General features: G+C 38.9%; 1 protein-coding gene across 1 annotated transcript in view; it reads right to left on the bottom strand.

The window, feature by feature from the left end:
• The window catches only part of ARID5B (AT-rich interaction domain 5B), a 197,371-nt gene that overhangs the window by 164,379 nt on the left and 9,631 nt on the right, over window positions 1-23,361 (bottom strand). The window contains exon 3 of the mRNA XM_066244205.1: window positions 1,541-1,766. Coding sequence (XP_066100302.1) covers window positions 1,541-1,766 — 226 coding nt within the window. The remainder of the gene's footprint in view (window positions 1-1,540; window positions 1,767-23,361) is intronic.

The following is a 23,361-nucleotide window of genomic DNA, read 5'->3' as shown; positions in this document are numbered from 1 at the left end:
ATGGCAAGACAACTTAGATCATACATTAGGAAAGTAACAAAACAGATGTATTATTCAGCACTGTCACACAGCAGACTAGTCTGTGTGTTCACAGAATTGAGGGGTATAACAGCATATATAGAAAGATTTGTTTTAAAAAAATTATTTCAGCTTTCAAAGGAAAATCACTAGATTAATAATTTTCTCTAATTGTACACCTGATCACCAGGCTGCTGCCATGTCCCAAATATCACTGTCTGACATCTATCAAAAGATGCCAGGAAACTGTTGGTTATCAAACTCAAATCACAAAAAAATACTAATGCTATTCCCAACACACAGTATATAGCTCATCACAAACCAGAATCATATGAAAGAGAGCTACTGGTTTTATTCAGTCTCTTTATGCCAATTAAGATAAATAGTCTATGTTTGTTGTAATAGTTAAATTCTAGATAAAAAAAAACAAAACAGGAAGTTGTCACATAAAGGCATGCAGTAGGACTATGAAAATCAGCATTGTGTTAGAATGAAAGAAAAGATGCCTTAATATGTTAAAAGTAAAGTTCCTCTTTACTTAAAGAGGAAATAACTAGTCTAAATCAGAGGTCAATTTTGGTGTTGGGCAATGAAGTAAGTCAGTGAACGCCACAGGGAGACACAAACAAAAGGGAAAAAAATAAGGAAAGGACGCAAAAAGTCACTAGAGAAGAAAAGTGTTATGCAAAAGCAATGGAATTAATTATGAAGCCCCTCATCCACCAGTCACTGTGCTTGCCCCTTTATATCTCATATTTCACAGAGTGACCTCTAAAGTTCCAGTATTTTTCAGATGGAGAAACTGAGGCTTGGAGGTTAAATTATTTGCCCAAGGCCACACAGCTAAATAAGCAGTGCAGTCGGGATTCAAACACTAATTAGAATAACTACTCCAAATCCCAATTTCTCCTTTAAACTTACAGAAGAAAGGAAAAAAAAAATATGAAGCTCATGCTAACTTCCTAAGAAGTTCAGGAAAACCTATGTCAATCAGTGGCTCCCTGCCTTGAAGCTGCTTTCCTGCTCCACATGGAATAGCCCATCTCTCTTCCTCACTTTGCTTTCCATCCAATGTAAAGTATGAAATTCTAACATAGAGTCATAGACATCACTCTATCTACCCAGAACCAATATCCAAACTCTTCATAAAGTCAATTATATGCGCCCTATGTATGTATGTCTTCTGCCTTGACACCAACAGGAAGCTGCCTAAGGCCATGTTAGATCACCCAGTTTCTGGCATGGGATCCACACATAGGAGCTCCTGTGATCTAACAGGTAAAATTTATCCCTTACACACCCAGGCATCTGTCCATCTATATCCCAGGCCACTTTGAAGCCAAAGCAATTATATATTTATCAGTATATATACCATATATATATATATATATATATATATATATATATATATATATATATATATATATATATATATCAGGGTTTCCAGAGAAATCAACAGCCAAAAAAGTAGGTTACTGTATATGCCCACATATCAGATTTTAGAAGTACAAATTCTATTTACCAAGGTCAGCCTTTTCCTTGAGAACGTCTTTGAAGTTGAGTCCACTGTTGAGGGTTGACTGCCTGTACTTCAGCAGAGCTTCCTTCTGTCCGTTCCTTCCCAGAGCCTCTGTTCTCACTGGCCTGACTTGCAGCCCACATCTCCACTTGGAGAAATCGGAATGTACCCACTTGACCAGGTCTTCAAGCTTCACGATCACTTTTTCAGAAACAGCAATGACTTCATCCTACAATAGGTGGTTGGAGAAGGACAAAAGACATTATTTGTGGTTCTGAGGTAAACGATACATTTTTAACAAGGCCATTTGAAATACCGTTTGAACGGTTTCATGCCATGCAGCAATGTGCTTTTCAGTGACAGAGGATCTTCAATAAGTCAAATTCATTTCAATAGTGTTTCACTGCTAGTTGTCTAGTTGAAGAATAATTAATAAGATATATTTGTTATATGATTAGAAAATACAAAACTTGGGCAGTAATTCTAACAGCTATTTTTAATGTTAGTTGTCAAAGCCCACTCTGCCTATCAGACCACTTGGGTGAGAGCTAATTTTTAAGTGCAATTAATTGCAAAAGCAAAAAGTGAGAACTAGATGACTAATGGTTAGCCTGTCTCTATATAAATGGTCTAAGTAAATCTGGGATTCTTGGAACTCTGACTCACCCTCAAATTCCTATGTTTATGGTACATTTTCCCTTGGCTTAAGCACAAATATTGAATTTAACTTTTGTCCTAAAAATTAAATAAAACTGTGATGTAATCCCAAAAGAAATACTTCATAAATGTTATGTGCTTCCCACTGAAAGAAACTTACACATTCTCATGTTTCTTAAAAACTTTGTAAGTTGAGAAATGAACTGATTTTTTTTTTTTGTTTTAATACATATGGGTATGAGGCGAGAGGGTGAGTGAGGAGAAAGCCTTTGAATCTAAGAAAAGTAGTTGAAACTTAAGTTTCTCCTATGGATCATAAATTTGAATTTTAAGCATCTCTAATTGCTTCCAGGAAACAATCAAGTTTTCTGACTCAGAATCAATCCAGCAAGATATTTAATAGATGTCCCTACGTGGAGCAAAGGAGGGCCTCTCTTACTCGATGAATTTTTGGGAAAGGCTGAAGATCATCTCACTGGGTTTTAGGTTAAATTATTTGAAACATTTGACATTTCAACTTGAACTGACTTCTTTCATTTCTTTTAGTTCACATTTCTAAAGAAAGCTTAGCTGTGAAAACCCCTAGGCTTACAAAATCTGAGAAATATTTTTGACAAACAGCAACAGGAAGATGTCTCTAAGCCATTAAACAAAAGGAATTCACAAGTGATTTTGGCTAATTTTGCTGTTAAACATGACTCTTTCCTCCTTCTTCCACACTTGCTTGCACACACACACACACACACACACACTCACTATTTCACACACAACTCCAAAGCAAACAAAAAAGGGTTTATTAGGATAAGTTTCACACAATAAAAAAAAAATCCTGAGTTTGGTTTTTTAAATGTTTTAAGACAGGATATAAAATTACACTTTTCCTCCTCCAGTTCCATGCTGATTCTGAGAAGAGTTTGTTAGGCAGTAGCAAAATAACAAATACTCTCTCAAAAATGAAAAGTAAAACTTTTGTAATGGAATATTTTCTCTTATCATGATTAAATATGAATTTCCACTAAATGGGAGACAGAGTGGAAACTGTTTTTATCCTCTGCCCAAGAAAAAAAAAATGTCGATACTTAATATAAACAATGGGGCATATTACAAAGTACCATTTCATGGATGATTTCACTCAGATTCAGGACACTATTCTCTTGAAATAAAAGATCTGTAGTTGTCACACATTTTATAGCTATTACATGGTGATTATTAAATGTCAGAATAAAAATTCAGCCTGGGTTTTGTTTCAAAGCATATGGGAACAGCTTCTGTACAGGGTACACCAGATATCAAGTTTAGAATACACTGGAAAATAGTTATCATGGTATATAAGTCTCAACATTAGCAAAGATGAAATCTGACAACAGTTTTACCAAATATGGTTCCCTAGAAAAGACAAGTTTGGAGATGAGTTTTATTTTCAAATAGCTCTCACTCTGATCAAATGATTATCATTTCAATTACCAGTTGCTTCAGATCATTTCCAAGAAATGGCATGACTAGCTCTGGCTGGCTTACAACACCTGCCAAAAAAATAGTTTATTAACCAAGAGAAAATACAATTCTAATGATGTCATTGATGAATAAACCCATCTTTCAAGCTTCAGACTATAGATTAGATTCTGTCCTCCCTTCTTTTCTCTCTGAAACAGACCTGAATACATACGCAATATATAAAAACAAACACCGGACTTCACATAAACTTGCATAAGCCATAAACCCAAATTTGGATTAATTGTGAAACCACCAGTATGTTTTACTGTGGATTCACAGAGAAACTGGCCCTGCAACATTGTCAAATGCCAGGATTTAGAAGGAAATCTGATAAGCGAAGGAGGGGGAAACAACAGACCAACTCAAAAAACAAAACGGCCAATATATATATAGAAAATGTCTCAGGAAACATTACTTTGTACACACAATGGCATAAATCACATGCTTGTATTTACTATTCTGAGCAAGTGCTGACTAAAGTTCCTAATACTCACCATTCTTGGGAAAGTCTCTATGTCTAAGAAAAGAATTTGAATAAGCTCATCTCATGATTACATTAGCTCTCAGCAAACTAAGAATTAGCACTGGATAAATATTGCTGATTTACTCTAATACAACACAAAAAGAACACACAGAAATACACTTTGTTATTTTATTAATGTACCTTGGCTTTTCAATTAACCTGGCTCCTCATCAATATTTATGTAGGCTGTGTTGAGATACTTTCTAAGTCCATAGGCCCTTTCATTATTGTCTTTAATTGCCTATTTCTATAATGTGGATTTTGTTTTTACCACTATAAAAACAACTTATTCAATCATGGAATCTTCTAAGTCAGAGTAGATCATTTAGTCAAGAGGTAATAAATCAGCGAGCCCATGCGTATGGCTGGCCTCTCCAACTGTTCTAAACACTGATAAATTGTACACAAAGGATCCAGACTTCCAGCTTCTCTTATAAAGTAAAATAAGATTAAGATAAAATAAAAGAATATCTGTCAAAAAATAAAACAAAACAAAGAAACCACCACTGCCAACAAAAAACAGTTAAAAATGAGTAGTAGTTGCCTTCATTTACATAAGATGCAAAATTTCTGTTTTACCAGTTTCCACCACTCCTATTGCCTTCGATTCAGTCCACACTTCCCTTACCTGCCTGGTCCCTTGGGCAGGCACTCAGTGTTTGAATTTGCATACCCTGATTTAGTCCACCTCCCTCAGTCTATTGATGAGGATAATAAGGTTCAGGAGATGGTCTAGTGGCAACTTCTAATAGAACTTAGACAAGAACCCAGCTTTCCTATCTGCCAACACAGCATTCCACCTGGACTCTGGAGCCAGACTCCCTGTGTTCAATTCCCAACCCTGCAATTTACTCACTATGGAACACTGGACAACTTATTTAACCTACGTATGCTTCATTTTTCTTTTTACAAATGTTTAAAAAAAGATAATAATACTATCTACCTCTCACAGTAACTGAGGATTAAATGGGTTAACATAAATGAAGCTTGTCAGTGTTAGCTATCATTATCATGGTTGTTACTCCTCTGTACTGGCATTTTCCAAAGCACGCCTTGCAGAGGTGAGTTTAGATCAGGGGTCCCCAAACTTTTTACACAGGGGGCCAGTTCACTGTCTCTCAGACCGTTGGAGGGCCAGACTACAAAAAAAACTATGAACAAATCCCTATGCACACTGCACATATCTTATTTTAATGTAAAAAAACAAAAAGGGAATGAATACAATATTTAAAATAAAGAACAAGTAAATTTAAATCAACAAACTGGCCAGTATTTCAATGGGAACTATGCTCCTTTCACTGACCACCAATGAAAGAGGTGCCCCTTCAGGAAGTGCGGTGGGGGCCAGATAAATGATCTCAGGGGGCTGCATGCGGCCCGTGGGCCGTAGTTTGGGGACCCTTGGTTTAGATGGTTCATGGGGTTTTTTTAAAGCTATAAGTTACTCATTGCTTATTTATTTTTGTGGCTACTTTCTATTTTTGCGAAAGTGGGACTCATTTTTCATTTACAGGAAATATAGAGTTCCTTCTTCAGATAAATGTTTTTTTGTTTTTTTTTTAAATGAACCAGTTTGAACAAAACCATTAAGTAAACATGGGGACATGTGAATATGGCAAAAAAAAAAAAAAAGCCAAGATGCTATGAAAATGACTGAAATTTGGGACAGGGTATTATGTCAGTGGTTCTCAAAGTGTGGCCCAGAAACCCTGGGAAATCCCTGAGACTATTTCAGGTGGTCCATGGAGTCAAAACAATGATCATAATAATACTTTGATATTATTTGTTTTTTTCACTCTCAGTCTCTCTCAAGTGTACAGTGGGGTTTTCCAGAGACTCTATGACATATGGTATGGTCACAGAGAGAGAATGCAGAAGCAGATATGAGAATCTAGCTGTCTTTATTGAGCTAGAGAGTAAAGAGATTTACAAAAATGTCAAACAATGCCATTGTTTTAAATAATTTTGTTTTTGAAAATATGGTTAAATTTCATAAAAATGTTACATTTGCATGATGGGTTTAGACTGCTATTTTAATTTTATTTTAAAAATTAACTTAAAGTAAAATATCCCCCTTTTCTGGTGCATAATTCTATCAGTTTTAACACATGGCAAGCACTGGTCTGTTCTTGCTATAGTTTTCTCTTTTCCAAATGTCATACAAATCGAGTCCTACAGAATAAAATCTTTTGAGACTGCTTCTTTTACTCAGCATAATGCCTTTGAGATCAATCCATGTTGCTCTATGTACCAATGGCTTGTTCCTTTTTATTGCTGAGTAGTATACCACAGTGTGGGTGTGGCACAAAGTTTGTTATCCGTTCATCCCCTGAGGGACACTCAAGTGTCTCCAATGTTGGTGATTATGAATTAGAGTTGCTATGAACATTCATGTCTAGGTTTTTGTATGAACATACATTTTCAATTCTCCACAGTAGATACCCAGGAGAGGAGTTCTTGAGTCAAATGGTAAGTGTATATATTTAATTGTGTAAAAATTGTGTAACTTTTCCAGAGTGACTGTACTATTTTGCATTCCCACCAGCGATTTAGGAGAGTTCCAGTTGTTTTTCATCTTCACTAACACTTAGTATATCACTATTAATTAATTTATTATTGCTATTTTAATATGTTTTTAGTGGTTTCTCAGCATGCCTTAAATCTTCATTTCCCTAATGACTAATGAAGTCGAACATCTTTTCAGGTGCTAATTTACCTTCTGTATATCCTTTCTGGTTAAGTGTGTGTTTAAGTCTTTTGTCCATTTTCAAAATTACGTTGTTTGTTTTCTTACCTTTGAGTTTTGAGGGTTCTTGCACTTTCTGGATACAAATATTTTCTCAGATATGTGATTTGAAAATATATTTTTCCATTCTATAACTTGTCTTTTCAATCTTTACCAGTGTTGTTCACAAAAAAGTTTTAAAAATTCGTCTATTTTTTCATCCTTCTTTTATGGGTTGTGGTTTTGCTATTAGATCTGTGAACTCTTCTTTGCCTAATCCCAGGTTATGAAGATTTTTCTCCTGTTTTCTTACAGAAGTTTCATAGCTTCCTTTAGAAGTATAATCCATGTTAACTTAATTTTGTATAATATGTGAGGGTTAGCTTGTCATTCTTTTTGCATATGGATGTTATTTTTTATTTTTAAAGTGAATTAATAATTTATTTCTGTTTTAATTTCCTTTTTTTTTAATTAAGTGAGAGGTAGGAGGCAGGGAGGCAGAGAGACAGACTCCCACATATGCCCCGACCAGGATTCACCTGGCAAATCCTGTTCAGGTTGATGCTCTGCCCATCTGGGGCCGCTGCTCTGTTGCTCAGCAACCGAGCTATTTCAGCTCCTGAAGCGAGGCCATGGAACCATTTTCAGTGCCCAGAGCCAAATTGCTCAAACTATTCTAGCCATAGTTGTAGGAGGAAAGGAGAGAGAGAGAGAGAGAGAGAGAGAGAGAGAGAGAGAGAACACAGGGAGAGGTGAAGAAGTGGATGGTCGCTTTTCCTGTGTGCCTTGACCGGGAATCGAACTGGGGACTTCCATATGCTGGGCTGATGCTCTACTGCTGAGCTAATGAGCCAGAGCTTCAGTTTTAATTTCTAACAATTAAGTATCAATAGTGATAACCCACATAAACCAAAGCTTTTTGAGATCTTCAATAATTTGAGTGCGAAGGATCTTGAGTCCAAAACCTTTGAGAATCACTGTATTGTATCATTAAACCAAGGCCTTTATTATTCTTAATTTTCCTCGACTTCTTAGTAGCATTTGGTAATAAATGGCCCTACCTTTGAATTCAAACTCTCCCTCTTATTAAGAACTGTGCAGTGTCAGAGATTTTACTCTACTTTCAAACTTACAAGGTAATCTGCCAAGATTTTATGGATGCTGGCAAAGAACAAGACTCTTGGTCACAGACAAAAGAATGGCTTACTGCAATAGCTGTGGTCAAAGTATCAGCCTTTATGTTGGTCCTTTAATACCCAGTTCCCAAAAGGAGATGAACAAGAGGGTTAGATAATGCCTGCACATGCAATATGGTACATTATAGGAGAATAACCCTGAATGTGGGGTACCCAAATCTTGAACACTTTTCCATAAGCATGCCTTCCCATAGATCTGGAGGAAGCCACTAACTCCGAAAGGCTGTTTGTTCACTAAACATCCTTCAAAAGACAGTCCAGAATAAAGGCAGCCAGTGACCGGGCTCACAAGATGAAGGTATTTAAGAGGCACTCAGAGAACACCTATCCAACACCTTCCACCATTGTATTTCTTTGCTTTATTCAAGTTGTCTTCTTTCTTATTCCATCTCCCTACTGGAAAAATGTAGGAAACATATACTTAGGTGTAGTCTGGGTCCAGGTCTTCTTTCTCTGCAAAAACTCATTGAAGAGATCATTCTCCATGGGAATTTAAATCTTCACCTGTTAGCCCATGACTACATTCTACAGTTCGTTTCCAAAAATGCCTCCAGACTCCACTGCCCTGCTGCCAATTTAGATGTCTCAGAGTTGACTCAAGCTCAGTGGAATTGCACAGCCCATCTGGCTTATGTGTAAGAAAATGTCTTAGTTGACACAAGGGGAATTAACTTAACATTCCCCAACTGTGCTAACTTTTCCACAATATCTAGTCTTCCTTTCTTATTTATAATAAACTGCTAAATTGCAGGTACAGAATAAAGGCACCATTTTCCCTGCTTCCTTTATAGCCAGGGGCAGCCACATGACCAAGTTCAAACCAAGGGGATGTGAGTGTTAGTGATGTCTGCGATCTCCAGGCCATGGCCTCAAATGGTATAGGTTTGCCTTTGAACCATACAAATAAGAGCACAGCTCCCAGGAGAAAAGGACAGAAGAAGCCTGGTCCCTACACAAGTTCATGGAGCAGAGCCACCATACCAGCTCTGAAACACCTACCTCTAGGCTGAGACATGAGAGATTTTGAACTCCTAACTTATTTAAGCAGCTTTAATTATGGATCTCTGTTACACACAGTTGAGCCTATATCCTTACTAAGAAATACAGTAAGTCCTCACTTAATGTCATCAACAGTCTTAGAACTGTAATAAAATAATGTACAGTAAAACAAAACCAATTTTACCATAGGCTAATTGATATAAACAACAGTTAAGTTTCTACAGCATGTCATCAATTATATAATAAAATGATGCTGAACTAAGCAATGTTATTCAAGGACCCACCTTATAGCATTCTTCAAGAGAGAGAACATGAATGGAACCCTCCCTATAACACCATGTGATACCCAGTAACAGATCATTGCTGAAGAGAGCTATATTCGGTTATGTTAACATAATCCAAAGGACAACAAACACATAAGTGAGTATTGGAGGGGTTAACAGGGAGGGGTGGAATGAGAACACAGCACATTCACCTCAATTTTTCCTGAACATACCAGATTTTTATTTTTTAATTTTTTTATTTGTTCATTTTAGAGGAGAGAGAGAGAGAGATCAGGGGGGAGGCGAGGAGCAGAAAGCATCAACTCCTATATGTGCCTTGACCAGGCAAGCCAGGGTTTCGAACCAGCGACCTCAGCATCCCAGGTCGACACTTTATCCACTGCACCACCACTGGTCAGGCTGTACTGACTTTTTAAAATGTTCTTTGTAGTAGTTGAAACGTGATAAATGTTGAGAACAAAAAACACATCAATAGGTGATGTTAGCTATATAAATTATAAAACCAAAATAATAGTCAGTTGGTTCTATCAGAGTTGGATATTTTCAAGATAGAAACTATAGAAAAAAACAACAACAATCCATAAAGTGTCAACTTTTAGAAAGACCATCAGCCTGTGCCCTAACCATTCTGGCTAGGCATTTGTGCCTAATGGTGTGCACTGAGGACTCAGGCAAGGGGAAGAAAGTGCAACCACTGGGCCTGGCTGGTTTGGCCACCCCCTTGTTTTCCAGCTTCCCTAAGGCACCTACTTATACGACCATTCACTGTCCCTCGTACACATTACTGTGTTCCACAGCATAGCTACAGGGAAGTAAAAAGGGTTCCCTCTCTAGGCATGTGCTTGCCGATCAGAAGTCCTAGAAAGCCGGGCACAGCAGAATGGAAATGTGGGTCAAAAAGATGAAGCTTAATTGGTCTGTGATGAAATGAGAATAATGAAGACAATGCAGTGAGCATTTCATGAACCTAAATTTGCTAGATTTCAAGGACTATCCTTGTATCTCATGATCCCAATAGGAATTAGATGGAAAACCTAAGTAATGATAATCCAAGGAGGGTTTACAAAGGGATTAAAGACAAAGGTGTTGGTGGGATGTAAAAAGAAAAAAAAAATACAACAGAACAAAAACACACAAAAACCCCCACAGTACATAGATGGTTCAGGAACCTGAGTTAACAACAGTTCAACTATCACCACTCCTAGGAAAAGGGTCAGGGGGAGAGGGGGTGGTTACCAGGATCAGAGCAGATCCTTCTACTAGTGGCAGTGACTTTTCCTTGTAGGGACACTATCAACCTGGAGGCACCTCCAGGAAAGAATAAGGAATAAACACCTGCCTTCATTCTCCCCCTTCTTTCCCTCTTCTGGCATGGCATCCCTATGGCTGAATCCCACTGGAAGTCACAGAGCCCAAGAGTTTTGTGAATGGAGCCCACACAGGTCAGTCTTCCAGGGCAGAGCAAAGATAGCCACACTGATCTGGAGGGCCCCCTGCACACTCTTTCCATTTAAGACTATCACTCCTCCTTTTGTCTGGTGTTATCCTTTATTTTCCCTCTGAAATGAGGATGGCGATAGATGTTAGTAGTTGTTTTAGTGTCTGTAGTAGGAAAAATAATATCAACACTAAGTTGGTCCCCGAACTGGGAATTACTACTCTTATTGCCTGTAATATAATGTTAAATCTTTGTTAGCCATCAGTATTTGAGGCTGAATTGCATAGCTCTGCCTTCCACAGTAAAATCCTGAATTGTATAGACTTTTTAGAGGCAAGTACCTTTGTTTAACTTCTACTTGTCTTATATTCCCCAAATAGTCATGAACCAGGCTGGGCTTAAAGCATGCAACAAGTACTTATTTCAACTGTGTACCATCTCTGGGTGGTCGATGTTGGGAAAAAAGAAGGAATATTGAGAAAGCACTGACTTTTAAGTCTGATGGACTAAGGCTCAACTGCAGCTCTACCATGTTTAATGTCCATGTTTACCTTGGGATGTAACATCATTTTGCCAAAGTCTTCTCTACAAAAGGGGGAAATAGTATAAAAGAACCCATCTCATGGGATACTTAGGGCATTGAAGTTTTTATAATACACTGGTCAACACAGAGTAGACACCCCAGAAATGATGGTTGTTGTTATTATTATTATTATTATTATTATTATATAAGATCTCTTGAACTGAAAATAAAGGAAGAAGGGTGAGTGGTATTCAGATGTCACTGGTAAGGAACTGTGTGTGTTTTCTACCTCTTCTTAATTTTCTAGCTGGGAACAATAATATCCCTGTAGCTCTTATACAGTACCTCCCAGGTACTTAAAGTTGTGCCAGATAGAAATTAAGAATGTTTGGCCTTCTAAGTCATTATCCTCAGCTCTCAAGGATATAGGAGTGGAAACTCTGAGATGCTTTAACTTACCCAGACACTAATCTATAAATTCAACAGACACAATTTTATCCAATCCCTACAAGCAATGTCTAAGTGCTAGTCCCATTTTCCAGAGGAGAAAACTGAAGTGGAAGCAGAAACCAGCTTTGGCTGTACCGTCGTCTTTCCAGTAAATTGGTTTCTTAAAGTCCTTTCAGTAGTAACACTAGACCCCACTCCCACTCAGGGACACAGAACATTCCCTTACTTCTCTCCAATTTCCTGGGGTGCATGAGATGTAAAGTCATTTGGCAACAAAAAGGGTTTTAATTTTTAGCTGACATTGTGTTTTTGTCCCCAAAGTAAGATGACAGAAGTCACTCTTCATGAGCTAGGTAAAAAGGTGAAGAGTTTTCTGTTGTGTGAGGGATGAAAATATCCTCTCAAGTGTGCACTAAAGTTTGATCTGACTCCCTCAATATGAAGAAATGGATTTGCCATGGAGGCTCATTAATGTATTGGGTTCCAGTTTCCCAAACCAGCCCCTTCTCTTCCAACCTTGTCCTTACCTCCACCAGCCATCTGAGTGAAGTTTGTGACTCAGTGAATTTTGGAAATCCATCCTGGCACACAATTAGAGGGAGTAAGCAAACAAAAGACCGTCTGGGCACGATTTGTCAATTGTAATGCGATCATCCTTCATGGTATTGCCAAAGGCATTTGTGTATCAAACAAGTAATTCAAAAATCCTAAATATCTTATGTTCCTAAATACATTTTTAATACGTGTTCATCTAAAACCTGTTAGGCTGCAGCCTGCTCCCCTGACCAAAAGGCCATCTCTAAAAGAGCCACAGAAAGAGCTTCTCATTAATTCCCAGTTCCATTTCTTTCCTTTTAGATTTACTATGTATGTACATTTTATCCTCTTTAAAATTAAAACAATGTACACAGAGAGCAAGAAAATACATCGCAGAATTCTAGATATTCCCTCTCTACACAGGCAAGCACTTGATATGTATCAAGAGGCCTTAAGTCAACAGTTGGGCTTACCCAACCTTCCTTTGGCCAAATCAATAGGGTGTTATCCATAGTCTATTTTCTAACTACTTTCAGATTGCCATGATAAAAACCCATATACTTAGCTCTGGCTCTTAAAACATAAGCAAGAAAAGATTAATGAGACCAATTTCTAGTATTCAAGCTCAGATGAGTTATTATAACAACATTCTATAGAAGCAGAAACAATAACACCAGAACCCAAACTCAACCACCACCCAAGCCAGATGTTCTAATATGCTGATTGACTCCCACCCATTAGTTACATCACTCGATCTTCTGCACCTAGTTTATCAAGCACATGGCTCTGCCCTGCAGTTCAGCAGGGCCCAACTCCACAAAGACCTTAAAAAAAGAAAACTTTTGCCCTTTTGGTATATGAAAATCATGGTGGAAGCTGTCTGAATTTTTCAAGGTTATTGGTGATCTGGCACAGGTCTTAATCTGCTATCGTTAATGAGAAGATCTATCTTCACAGAGAATCACTGAAAGCCTCATGCCTATTTAGAATACTTTAAAGTAGAAACCAAGTAAATCTTCCTGTTTTGTGTAGCCTCTATTTAAACATAAACATATGATTTAGACATGCTCCCTCTTGTTAAACATTCTTTTGCCCCGTTCACTTAGCACAGTTCACATTATTATCCTCACATGTACAATGGCAGAGGAATAATTTGAGACACACAGCTTTATTTAATAATGTAATTAGCTTATATTGGATTACTTAAAGGGGCTTTGTATTTTTAAGTTCTAGTTTTCTTACACTGGCGACATGCTCTGTCATGGTAAATGATTCAGGCTTCAATCAAAAGCCCTAAACTCAATTTAGAAAAATATTGAATATTTATGAATAAGCCAGGACTAATGCAAGAGTCAATTTGCAACCACAGGTGGTGACCTTTCTACTCCTATTCAAAGACTGTGGCGTGGAGACCAAGACACAGGATAGATCCAAGATTCCAACTTCTTGCCACTTCAGGGAGGTTGTATAAACCAGAGAATAAAGCCTAAGTTTCCCTCAAGGTAAGCTTTCTGAAGGCAGGGCTGAAACTTGCATGGCCTTCCACGCCTTCCACACATTCCAAAGTGGAGCTTAAAAAATGAATGGCTGAATGGCTAAGTAAAAGCTACCAGAAATTTTGAAATAACAGTTGCAGGAGGAAATCTAGAAGGAGCACCCCCCCTCTCGCTCCCCACCTTTAAGGAAACATTCACAAGCTGAGCTTCATTCAATGCTGTTGTCAAGAGGGATTTTGTTCTAGCTTTTCACTAACTCAAATCTATCTACTCCAATTAACCTGTACTCACTCTGCTCTGTTCCAGGCTTAGCCATGGAGAGATAAAGATGAGTAAGATGCTGGTGTTGCCCTTCAGAAACACACAGGGCCCAGGGTCGACTGTTTTTTGCCTAGGACATACAAGTTACTCCCTTATAAGATGTTTGTCAGAAAATCTATTCACTCCTTCTTTCTCAATATTCTGAGTATCCAGTCTGAGCTAAGCCAGGCATGAGGAACATCTGGGGAAGAAGCCCCTGACTCATGAGCACCAGTCTAATGTGGGCAGATAGACAGTAAGCAATAACTTTGAGCTAAATGTGATTTATATAATGAGAATTAAGTGTTATAAGTGATTTCATTCATTCAAATATATTTATTGAACACTAACTATGTATCAGGCATTGGGGTTATAGTCAGGTATAAACCAGAAGAATTCCTACTTTCCTGTAGCCTACAGTAATGGAGTGTGTGTGTGTGTGTGTGTCTGTGTGTTAGGGAAAAGGGGCAGAAGAGCCAGATAACAAAATCTGAAGCAAAAGAATTAGAAGATGCAATAATGGGAGATAAGGGGTATATATGGGGACTGTTTTAAATTGAGTGATCAGGTAAGGTGTCTCTGTTGAGAGCCTAAGGAAGAGCAGGAGCTAGCAAGGTTAAGAGGAGAGAGAAGAGGTGGGGGGAAAACAGGACATTATATGCAGAGGGAATGGAGAATACAAAGGGACTGAGAAGAAAGTGGTGCACTGTCAAATTCAAGGTTAAAAATAAAGAAAAACAGCACACAACCTGCCTCATGCATATGTCTTATAGCTGATGCATGCTTCTAAATCTGAATCTAAACTCCTGTTCTCCAATGATGCACTAGGCTTTGCATGAAAGTTACCCCATAAATCAATTTCCATTATTAAAAATTAACCAGAATCTACTTAATGCCACCTTTTTCTAAAACTTTTAATGTCGATATAAAAAAGTATTGAACACTTTGTTAAACACCAAGTTGCATCCTCCCTGTAAGAGAAATAGGTGAGTTTCCCCGTGCAACAGCCAATTTCCACGGAATTTAAAAGATGGAAGACCAGCTGCTCCTTGACATATGCACAAGGCTGAAGGGTGGCTGGAGACTCTCCTCTCCTGTGGATACACTCATTAGAAACACAGACGGGGGCACTAATCCCTTTCATCTGGATGTTTAGGTCTTCTTTACTCGGATATATGCAAACCTGATTTAATGCCTCTCCTCAACCTCTGTATATGAAACATAACTATTCTCTTGTGCATTAAGGAGCCTGTTTAATTATACCTGCTCCAGGATCCTCCTTTCCTATTCTCTGAAAACTCATCATCACACCAGACTCAATGCCCATTCCACAAAACTCTCCAAATTCACTGATCAAGACATTAGGCTTAAAAACCACTCAATACGGTTTGTTGACATGCTCTAAGAGTAACAAATCTTTAAAAGATTAAAGCAATCTGCTGGCTACTATGTGCGTCATCTATAATTATATGCCCAGAAGAATAGGAAGGTGTTTGGAAGGGACCACCCAAGGAGAATGCATAATAACAATAAAAGGAGGAAAAAAAAAAAAAGAGCAAGGCAGGATAAGAATATCTTTCAATCCTCATCAGACTAACTTTATAGTAAAGTGATTGGTTCCATTGATGATGGTAGTAACTGCTAAAATGGTCCCAGTGACCCCCACTTCCTTGTATTCATGCCCTTGTGTAATCCTTTCTCCTTGAGTGTGGGATGGATATAATGTCTTACTTCTTACAACCAGAACTAGGCAAAATTGGTGGGATGTCACTTATGAGATTAAGTTTTAAAAGGAGTGTGGCTTCTGTTTCTCTCTTCCATTCTGAGGGAAGTCTCTTTCATGCTGGAAGATGGCCCATGGAGAAGCCCATGTAATATTGCAGGGGACTGAGGGAGGCCTAGATTAACTGCTAGCAAGGAATGAGGCCCTCAGTCCAACAGCCTGTGAGGACCTTTGGCCTGCCAACAGGCAAATGAATGAACCTGGAAGTAAATTCTCTGCTACAGAGCTTTGAGAGACTCCAAGCCAGAGCACCCAGCTAAGCCTTACCCAGACTCTTGACCCACACAAACTGTGAATAATCAATGTTGTTTTAAGACACAAAATTTGGGCCTGACCAGTGGTGGTACAGTAGATAGAGCATCAACCTGGGACACTGAGGTCCCAGGTTTGAAACCGGAGGTCACCAGCTTGAGCACAGGCTCATCTGGCTTGAGTGCAGGCTCAGCAGCTTCAGCATGGGGTCACTGGCTTGAGCCCAAAGTTGCTGGTTTGAGCAAGGGGTCACTGGCTTGGCTGGAGTCCCCTAATCAAGGCATGTATGAAAAGCAATCAATTAACAACTAAAGTGACACAGCTGAGTGGATGCTTCTCATCTCTCTCTCCCTTCCTGTTTCTCTCTCTCTCTCAAAAAAGACAAAATTTGGGGTAATTTATTATATAACAATAGATAACACAGCAGTCTTCAACATAGGATATGTCTACACATTTTTGTATGATGATAAAACAGTCTGTGAAATAACGTGCTAAACACCAGTTTCAACTATGCCTGGAAATTTATTTCTGCTAAGAGGTTGACAGGCCAATGGAAAAATGCTGTATGCAACTGCCTAAGTCCAGAAACAACTGCCTACGCAAGAAAGCTTTTCTTTTGGGGGGCATCCAGAGAAATTTCTAAGAATACTACTTAATAAAATGAATATATCTTTCAGGATGAAAGAGGCAAAGCAAAGTAAAATAGAACTTTACCAATACAGCTAGCTTTATATTTTATCTTCTCTAAGCAACTAGAGTGACAGGGGTTAATCTTATTCATCTCTTTATCACTTCCATAGTACCTTAAATATACTAATAAATACATATTGAATCTAACTGAATCAAAGTTTGTAGTCAAAAGTCCCATGTTTGAAAATAGAAATGTTATAATCTTCAAGAGCAATATTATATTATACCCTTATCTACCAGAGAAGGATCCCAAGCCTCATCTCCCTTTTCCTCTTCCCACCTTTTCAAGATTTATCTTTTAAAGACCCTTGACATAGCTGACCGCTTAGAGCTCTTTTACCTATAAACTCAATCTGCAGGTCCTACAGACACCGTCTTCCAATCCTCATGGTCAAGATCTAGATGACACTTCTCTTTGCTTCAAGAAACAAGGTGGGGGCAAAAAAAGCAGAAAACAGCCTTTTAAATGAAGACCCCCTTCCCCCTAAAAATTGAGGCAATTAAAATATCTCAATATTCTGACAGGCTGAGAATGTTTACACTCCGTTGCTTCAGGGGTCGTTTAAGGAATTCTGGGGGTCAGAAGTGATTTGAACACCTGCTTAGCTGTCTATTGAATTGCTGATCTGGTAACATAAAAAATATGGAGTGAGAAACAGGACCTGATCTCTAAGGGGGAAAAAAAATAGAGTCTGTTGATAATTTTAAAAGACATGATTTACATGATTCATGCAATTTGCATTAAAAAAATATCTTTAGCCTTTTTTTTTACTAGAATCTTCTTTTTGCCTGCCCAGATAGTTGAGGTGCATATTTATACTCATTGCATTGTTGCTGAACACACATTCAGCACCCAGAAGTGAAAAACATAATTAGACTATTGTGGAGAATATTCATAAGAAACAGAATGGAACAGGTTATTTCACTTAAGGTCCACAGCATTCAATTATTTTCTATATGTATAACCCATGTACACTAGAATTTAGAATAATTTGGTGAAGAGACTGTGCATTATAGCAGTGTTTTTATCTGAATTCTAGTAATCTGATCCACACTGTGGGATTAACCCAAAGCAAAAGGATTTAATGGCCCAGCAGGCAGTCTATTTTGAGATCCTTTTTCTAAAATGCCCCAACCATTTTGGCTGGGACCCTTCCCTTCACATCCTTTTGCTGATGCTTTTTGCTTTGTAAAAGAACCCAGTGCTGCACATCTTAAAGGAGCTGGTCTGGAATACACTCCCTGCCATCATCATCGACAAAAAGGGAGGAGAGGACAATGACAAGGGGGTGAAACAAGTTCTCTAAGTAGAGAAGTTTTGAAGAAAAGGAAATAGGAGAGGCTTCTAAAAAAATGAAGGGAATATAAGGGCTTTTAAAATAAATCCAATGTTTGCACACTCCGCAGCTCAATACCAGGTTTCCTGCATGTTGCATCATGAAAGGGGAGGAACCCGGGAGGCACCAGGTTGAACTTTCAAACATCTGAAATGCAGGTTTTGTGTCCTGCCTCCATCCTTCCTCCACCTCATGTTATTTTGTTGTGGCTGATGGACAAGATGCCCCCTAATGGTCTTTGAAGACCTACGTGGAATGGAACACAACGAGTGTGAGGGTGTCCCCTTCACAGTGACTGGAAACTTCAAACATGGATCAATAAGTCTCAACAGAAACAAAAGAAAAGTCTCTTGGAACAGATGGAGAACAAGGAAGCTACACTTTACTTAAACTGATGATTCAGTTAGTTATTGTTTTTCAAATAATAGTTAGTCCTATGACTCAACCAATAAATTACTTATTAAGCACTAGTAACAGTCTAGGACCATGACAGACTTCAATGGGCCAATAAAGTTAGAATTAGGGTCAATAATGAGCATCAGCTAAAGGTCTGGGGGAAACAAGGCCATGGTTTGGTGCTCTACGCACTAAGAAATCTCATTTGATATTCACAGTCCAACAAGCTTAACCCACTTCATAGATAAGGAAACTTAGATGCCAGAGATTAAGTTGGCCAAGATGGCATACAGCTACTATTGGCAGAGTAAATATTCACACTTGTTTCTACCAAGCTTCAGGACTAAGAGTTTATATTCTAAATAAAAAGGAAAACACACATGTGAAATTATTAATCAGCAGTACCTTCCAATTCAAGTCCAATCTTCTAAACCTGACCTGCTAGACTCCCTGAGGTCTGGCCTCAGTCTTATTTTCCACGAGAACTCTGTTTTCTTGCTGAGTACAGACCACATTCACTACTGTGTCCTTCCTTCCTATCTGCCTATGACTTCTTCTACCTAAGATTTCCCCTTTTTTCATCCTCATTCCTTAAAAATCTCCACCCAAGAAAGACTGAGTTATTTTCAAGCAATTACTCACAAGTGCCCCTTCTCCAGAACACCTTCAGCATGGCTAGGCCACCTTCCCACTAACACACTCCTTTCCTTCCACATCTCAATCTCTGTACCCTCTTCCCTGAGGCCTGCCTGTGGGCCCTGGGACAGAGCTCAGCTTTTCTCGTGTGTCCATTATTTCTGTCCCTTCAATTCTGGAGTGCCGACTAGACAGAGTGGTAAAGGCTTCGTTCCTCCAACTCTGGAATCCCGACTAGACAGAGTGGTGAGGGCTTTGTCCTCCAACCCTGGGACCCACATGTATTAATCTTTCTAATCTTTACAACAGCTCTATCTTCTACAATGATCAGAGTGGTGAATCAACATGCCCACAGTCACATGGCCAGGCTAGGAGGTGGGAGGACCAAGATTCCAACCCAAACAGAGGGGTGAGGGCTTCGTCTGCTAGGCTGCCCCCATTTCTTTCTTTGCTGCCTTTTCAGTACCAACAGGCTCCTGTTGCTTTGTTCACAGAAAATAGAAATAATATGTTTTTAAAATTATAATAATCTAAAGCTTTGCTTTAGAAACTCTAAGGTGGCCTGTGGGCCACATCCAGACTGAAGATATATTTGTCTGACCCACTAAGTGCTTCTTTAAAATTGGATTAAACTGCCAATTCTATTTACACAAAAATATAGATTTCTGGCATGTCTCTGGAAAAAATGTAAAGATTTGGCAAGACTGGACAGTGTTCCTACCTGGCAATGTCGGGGACCTGAGGAGCCACATAAGGACAAGTCACATGCTCGCCAGTTCCCTCAAACATCATATTATCTCCCAGACCAGCTCACTTCACTTCCTCTTATCTGCTTCACCTAGTGGGTACTCATGCATGTGCCTCTGCTCTTAGGTGCCTTTCTCTCCTGGAGAATCAGAGGAAGACATCCTGGGGGAGGTGACTTTTGAATAGGACCTTGAAATATGGATACAGCTGTTGTGCATTTTTACATCAGAGAAGAAAATGTCAATGAGTTCTATACTTGTTTTCTGATATCACCCCATGTCCCCTACTTGTCAGCAGAATAGCACAATGTTTCTATCATCTATATTTTGGAATCAAGACAGCTCAAGTTCCCATTCAGTCTTTGTCATTTACCTGATGAATAAATTTGGAAACTTGGACAATTAGCTAACATCTCAGACTGTCCTTCTGCAAAATGGAAATGACTCGAAGTCTAGGTCATAGTGTTATTGTTGTGAGAAATAAATCAAAGGTCACATATGAAGTTGTCAGCATCTAGTTTTACAATTACCTTTATTAATACTACTTTAGACCAAGGATCAGGCAAACATTTTTGATGAAGGGACAGATGTTTGACTTTGTGTTATACAGTCTCTGTTGCCACTATAGTGTGAAGGTGGCCAGAGCCAGTCTGTGAACAACTGGGTGTGGTTGTGTGCCAATAAAACTTTATTTACAAAATAGGCAGCAGGCCAGGTTTGGCCTATAGTCAAATATAGTTTGGCCTGACCTCTATTTTCTACCATGTCCACAGCCATGTAAATTAGCTCTGAAGATGCTATTGAGGTGTCTTGATGACACCTAGAACAGTAAGTGTATCCAGTGGGCCTCAGAGGGCGTCTGTAACATGTTTGCTGGACTCACCCATGTTAGGCACAGCCCAGAAATCATGCTTTCAGGATATTGTTCCCACCTCCACATCTTGCCAAGGGACTTTTTCCAATTTTCACCAGGATGTCTTTATCCCTGAGTTCAAACATTACTTCTCCTGAAATGCCTCCTCAGACCTTCTCAACAAGACCAGGTACCCCATCTCTGTATTTTCTCTTCATCCCACTGACTGCATCAAAAATCGCCCATTTATTTGTGACAGTTTGATTAACCATGTGTGTGCTCCTCAACCAGAGGTTAAGCTCCATGAAGGCAGCATCTGCCTGGTTTCCCACCTCTGTCTCTCCAGGGCCAGTGTTGGCCAGCACACAGAAGGGACTCTGGAGGGACTGAGCCTGACAATACCCTTCTGCAAAATGTGTAAGAGGTGCCGTGTACCTGCTGGGGGTGGGCTATGGGATTCAAAGAGCCTTTTAAAACATGTCATTATACAAGTGCACAGTATTATTACTCAGTTATCTGTGTACCAGTCAACTATCAATTTGACTACAGGTTCCTAGAGAACAGGATAGAAGCTTTCAAGAGCCATATGCTGAACAAATGAAGAACTAAAAGAAGCCTGAGGGTGCTGGGTTCTAGTTCTTGTCACTCACTATCTCTTAGCACATGTCCAAGATTTCATCTCTGCACCTATTGAATAAAGGGGGCTGGACCCATTCTCTCCATCTCTCTGAGCTTGCATATTCTAGGGGTCTATCTGGATGCCCATGGCAAATTAGACAAGAGCATTTTTCTGAGATGACTGTGGCAAGTGTTCCTGATCATTTTCATCAACAATCTCCAGCCAGTCATGCCTAAAACCACATGTTCCCATGCAGGTGGCAGAGCCAGAGGGACCAACTGCACCTATGAATACTTTCAAGCCAGGAGGTCTCTGCATGTTATCATTAACCTTCCCTGCGTCTGACCACTCTGGTGCGCATCAGTGGCCTTCATTCTACAATGCAGATTTCCAGCCAGAATAAAGCCATCCCAAGTGAGGTAGTTAGAGAAGAAAAATAACTAAACTGGGCCTGTCATTGAGGAAAGCTTGAGAATAAGATAATGAGTGAGAAGATTTTTATTTTCTAGTTCAAGATCTGGCTTGTTTCCATTATTTTCCAATGGTACTCTGAGCTAAGCCCAAACTAGATGGTGGCAAGCAAAGCTCAGACCAAAAGGATGCAGTATTCTGTCAAAATGATTTCCATCTCCCATGTTGCACTGGGAGCTTGGGGCAGGTCTAGTGACAAGTAACTGGACAGTAACTTGGCCTGATATCTCTGTAGCACGCAAGTCTTCCCTTGTAGGAATATAAAAAAATGTGAACACTAAAATGGCAATAAATACATATCTATCAACAATGGAATAAAAAAAACAAATAAACAAGAAGAATAGAAATAGACTCATAGATACAGAAAATGTTTTGATGGTTGCCAGATGGGAGGGGGTGGGGGTGGGGGGTGAAAAAGGTGAAGGGATTGAGAACTACAAATTGGTGGTTACAGAGTAGTCATGGGGTATAAAGTACAGCATAGGGAATATAGTCAATAATATTCTAATAACTATGTATGGTGTCATATGAGTGTGAGATTATCGGGATGATTACTTCCTAAGTTATAAGTGTCTAATCACTGGGTCATACACCTGAAGCCAATATAATATTGTATGTTAATTATAATTAAAAAATAAAAAACAATAGAAAAAATCCAACAAAACCCCATAAATACATATGTGTAAACATATACACACACTTAATATGTAAGTATATGTACTTATTTTAAAAAACACATTCCTCCCTTAAGAAGAATATACAGAATTAGCAAGTTTAAATTATTTGTATTTAGTTCTTTGTCTCCAGTTATACTGTGTACTTTTGTGCTGGTAAAACAACATGTGCTTTAATTAGCAAATATCTGTGCATAATTTACTTGCTTTTCAAATACAACAGAACAATGGGGTCAATTTTCACATACATTTACCCAGAATGCATTGTTGGGTCTTAAGCCAGACTCTCCCATTGTTCAATAACTATATCAAGCTGTCCTAGACTTGCTGTCCTTCTTGGTGGAGTGGGGAGTGGTGGTAGGGGCTGAAAACCCAAGCTCTAGTAGCAACATCCCATTTTGTAAGACCCCAGAAGACAAACTAAAACAAATTCTCATGATCTCTAGCCCCAGAGCATTCTGCAAAAAACAGGGAAACATGCCAAGAACAAAGGGCACTGGAATAATGCTGTGGGTTGTAGGCACGCTGATGCCCCCCTCTCCCCCTACCCTGGACAGTGTGAACCCAAAAACATTAGGGGTAATGTCTGGGGTCTATGAGTTACAGAACCTCATCTAGGCTTTGTAGGGTTAAAACTGGGTGCTGTGCATGCAGAGCAAAGAAAGATGTTAAATCAAATGAGAATGACTGCTCCAGGACTGGAGGCACTATTATTTTGAATAAGATTGAAAAGGCCAGAAAAAGC

The sequence above is a fragment of the Saccopteryx bilineata genome, chromosome 9 (genome assembly GCF_036850765.1).
Source record: "Saccopteryx bilineata isolate mSacBil1 chromosome 9, mSacBil1_pri_phased_curated, whole genome shotgun sequence".
Classification (NCBI taxonomy): Eukaryota; Metazoa; Chordata; class Mammalia; order Chiroptera; family Emballonuridae; genus Saccopteryx; species Saccopteryx bilineata.
This window is presented reverse-complemented; position numbering and strand designations above follow the sequence as displayed.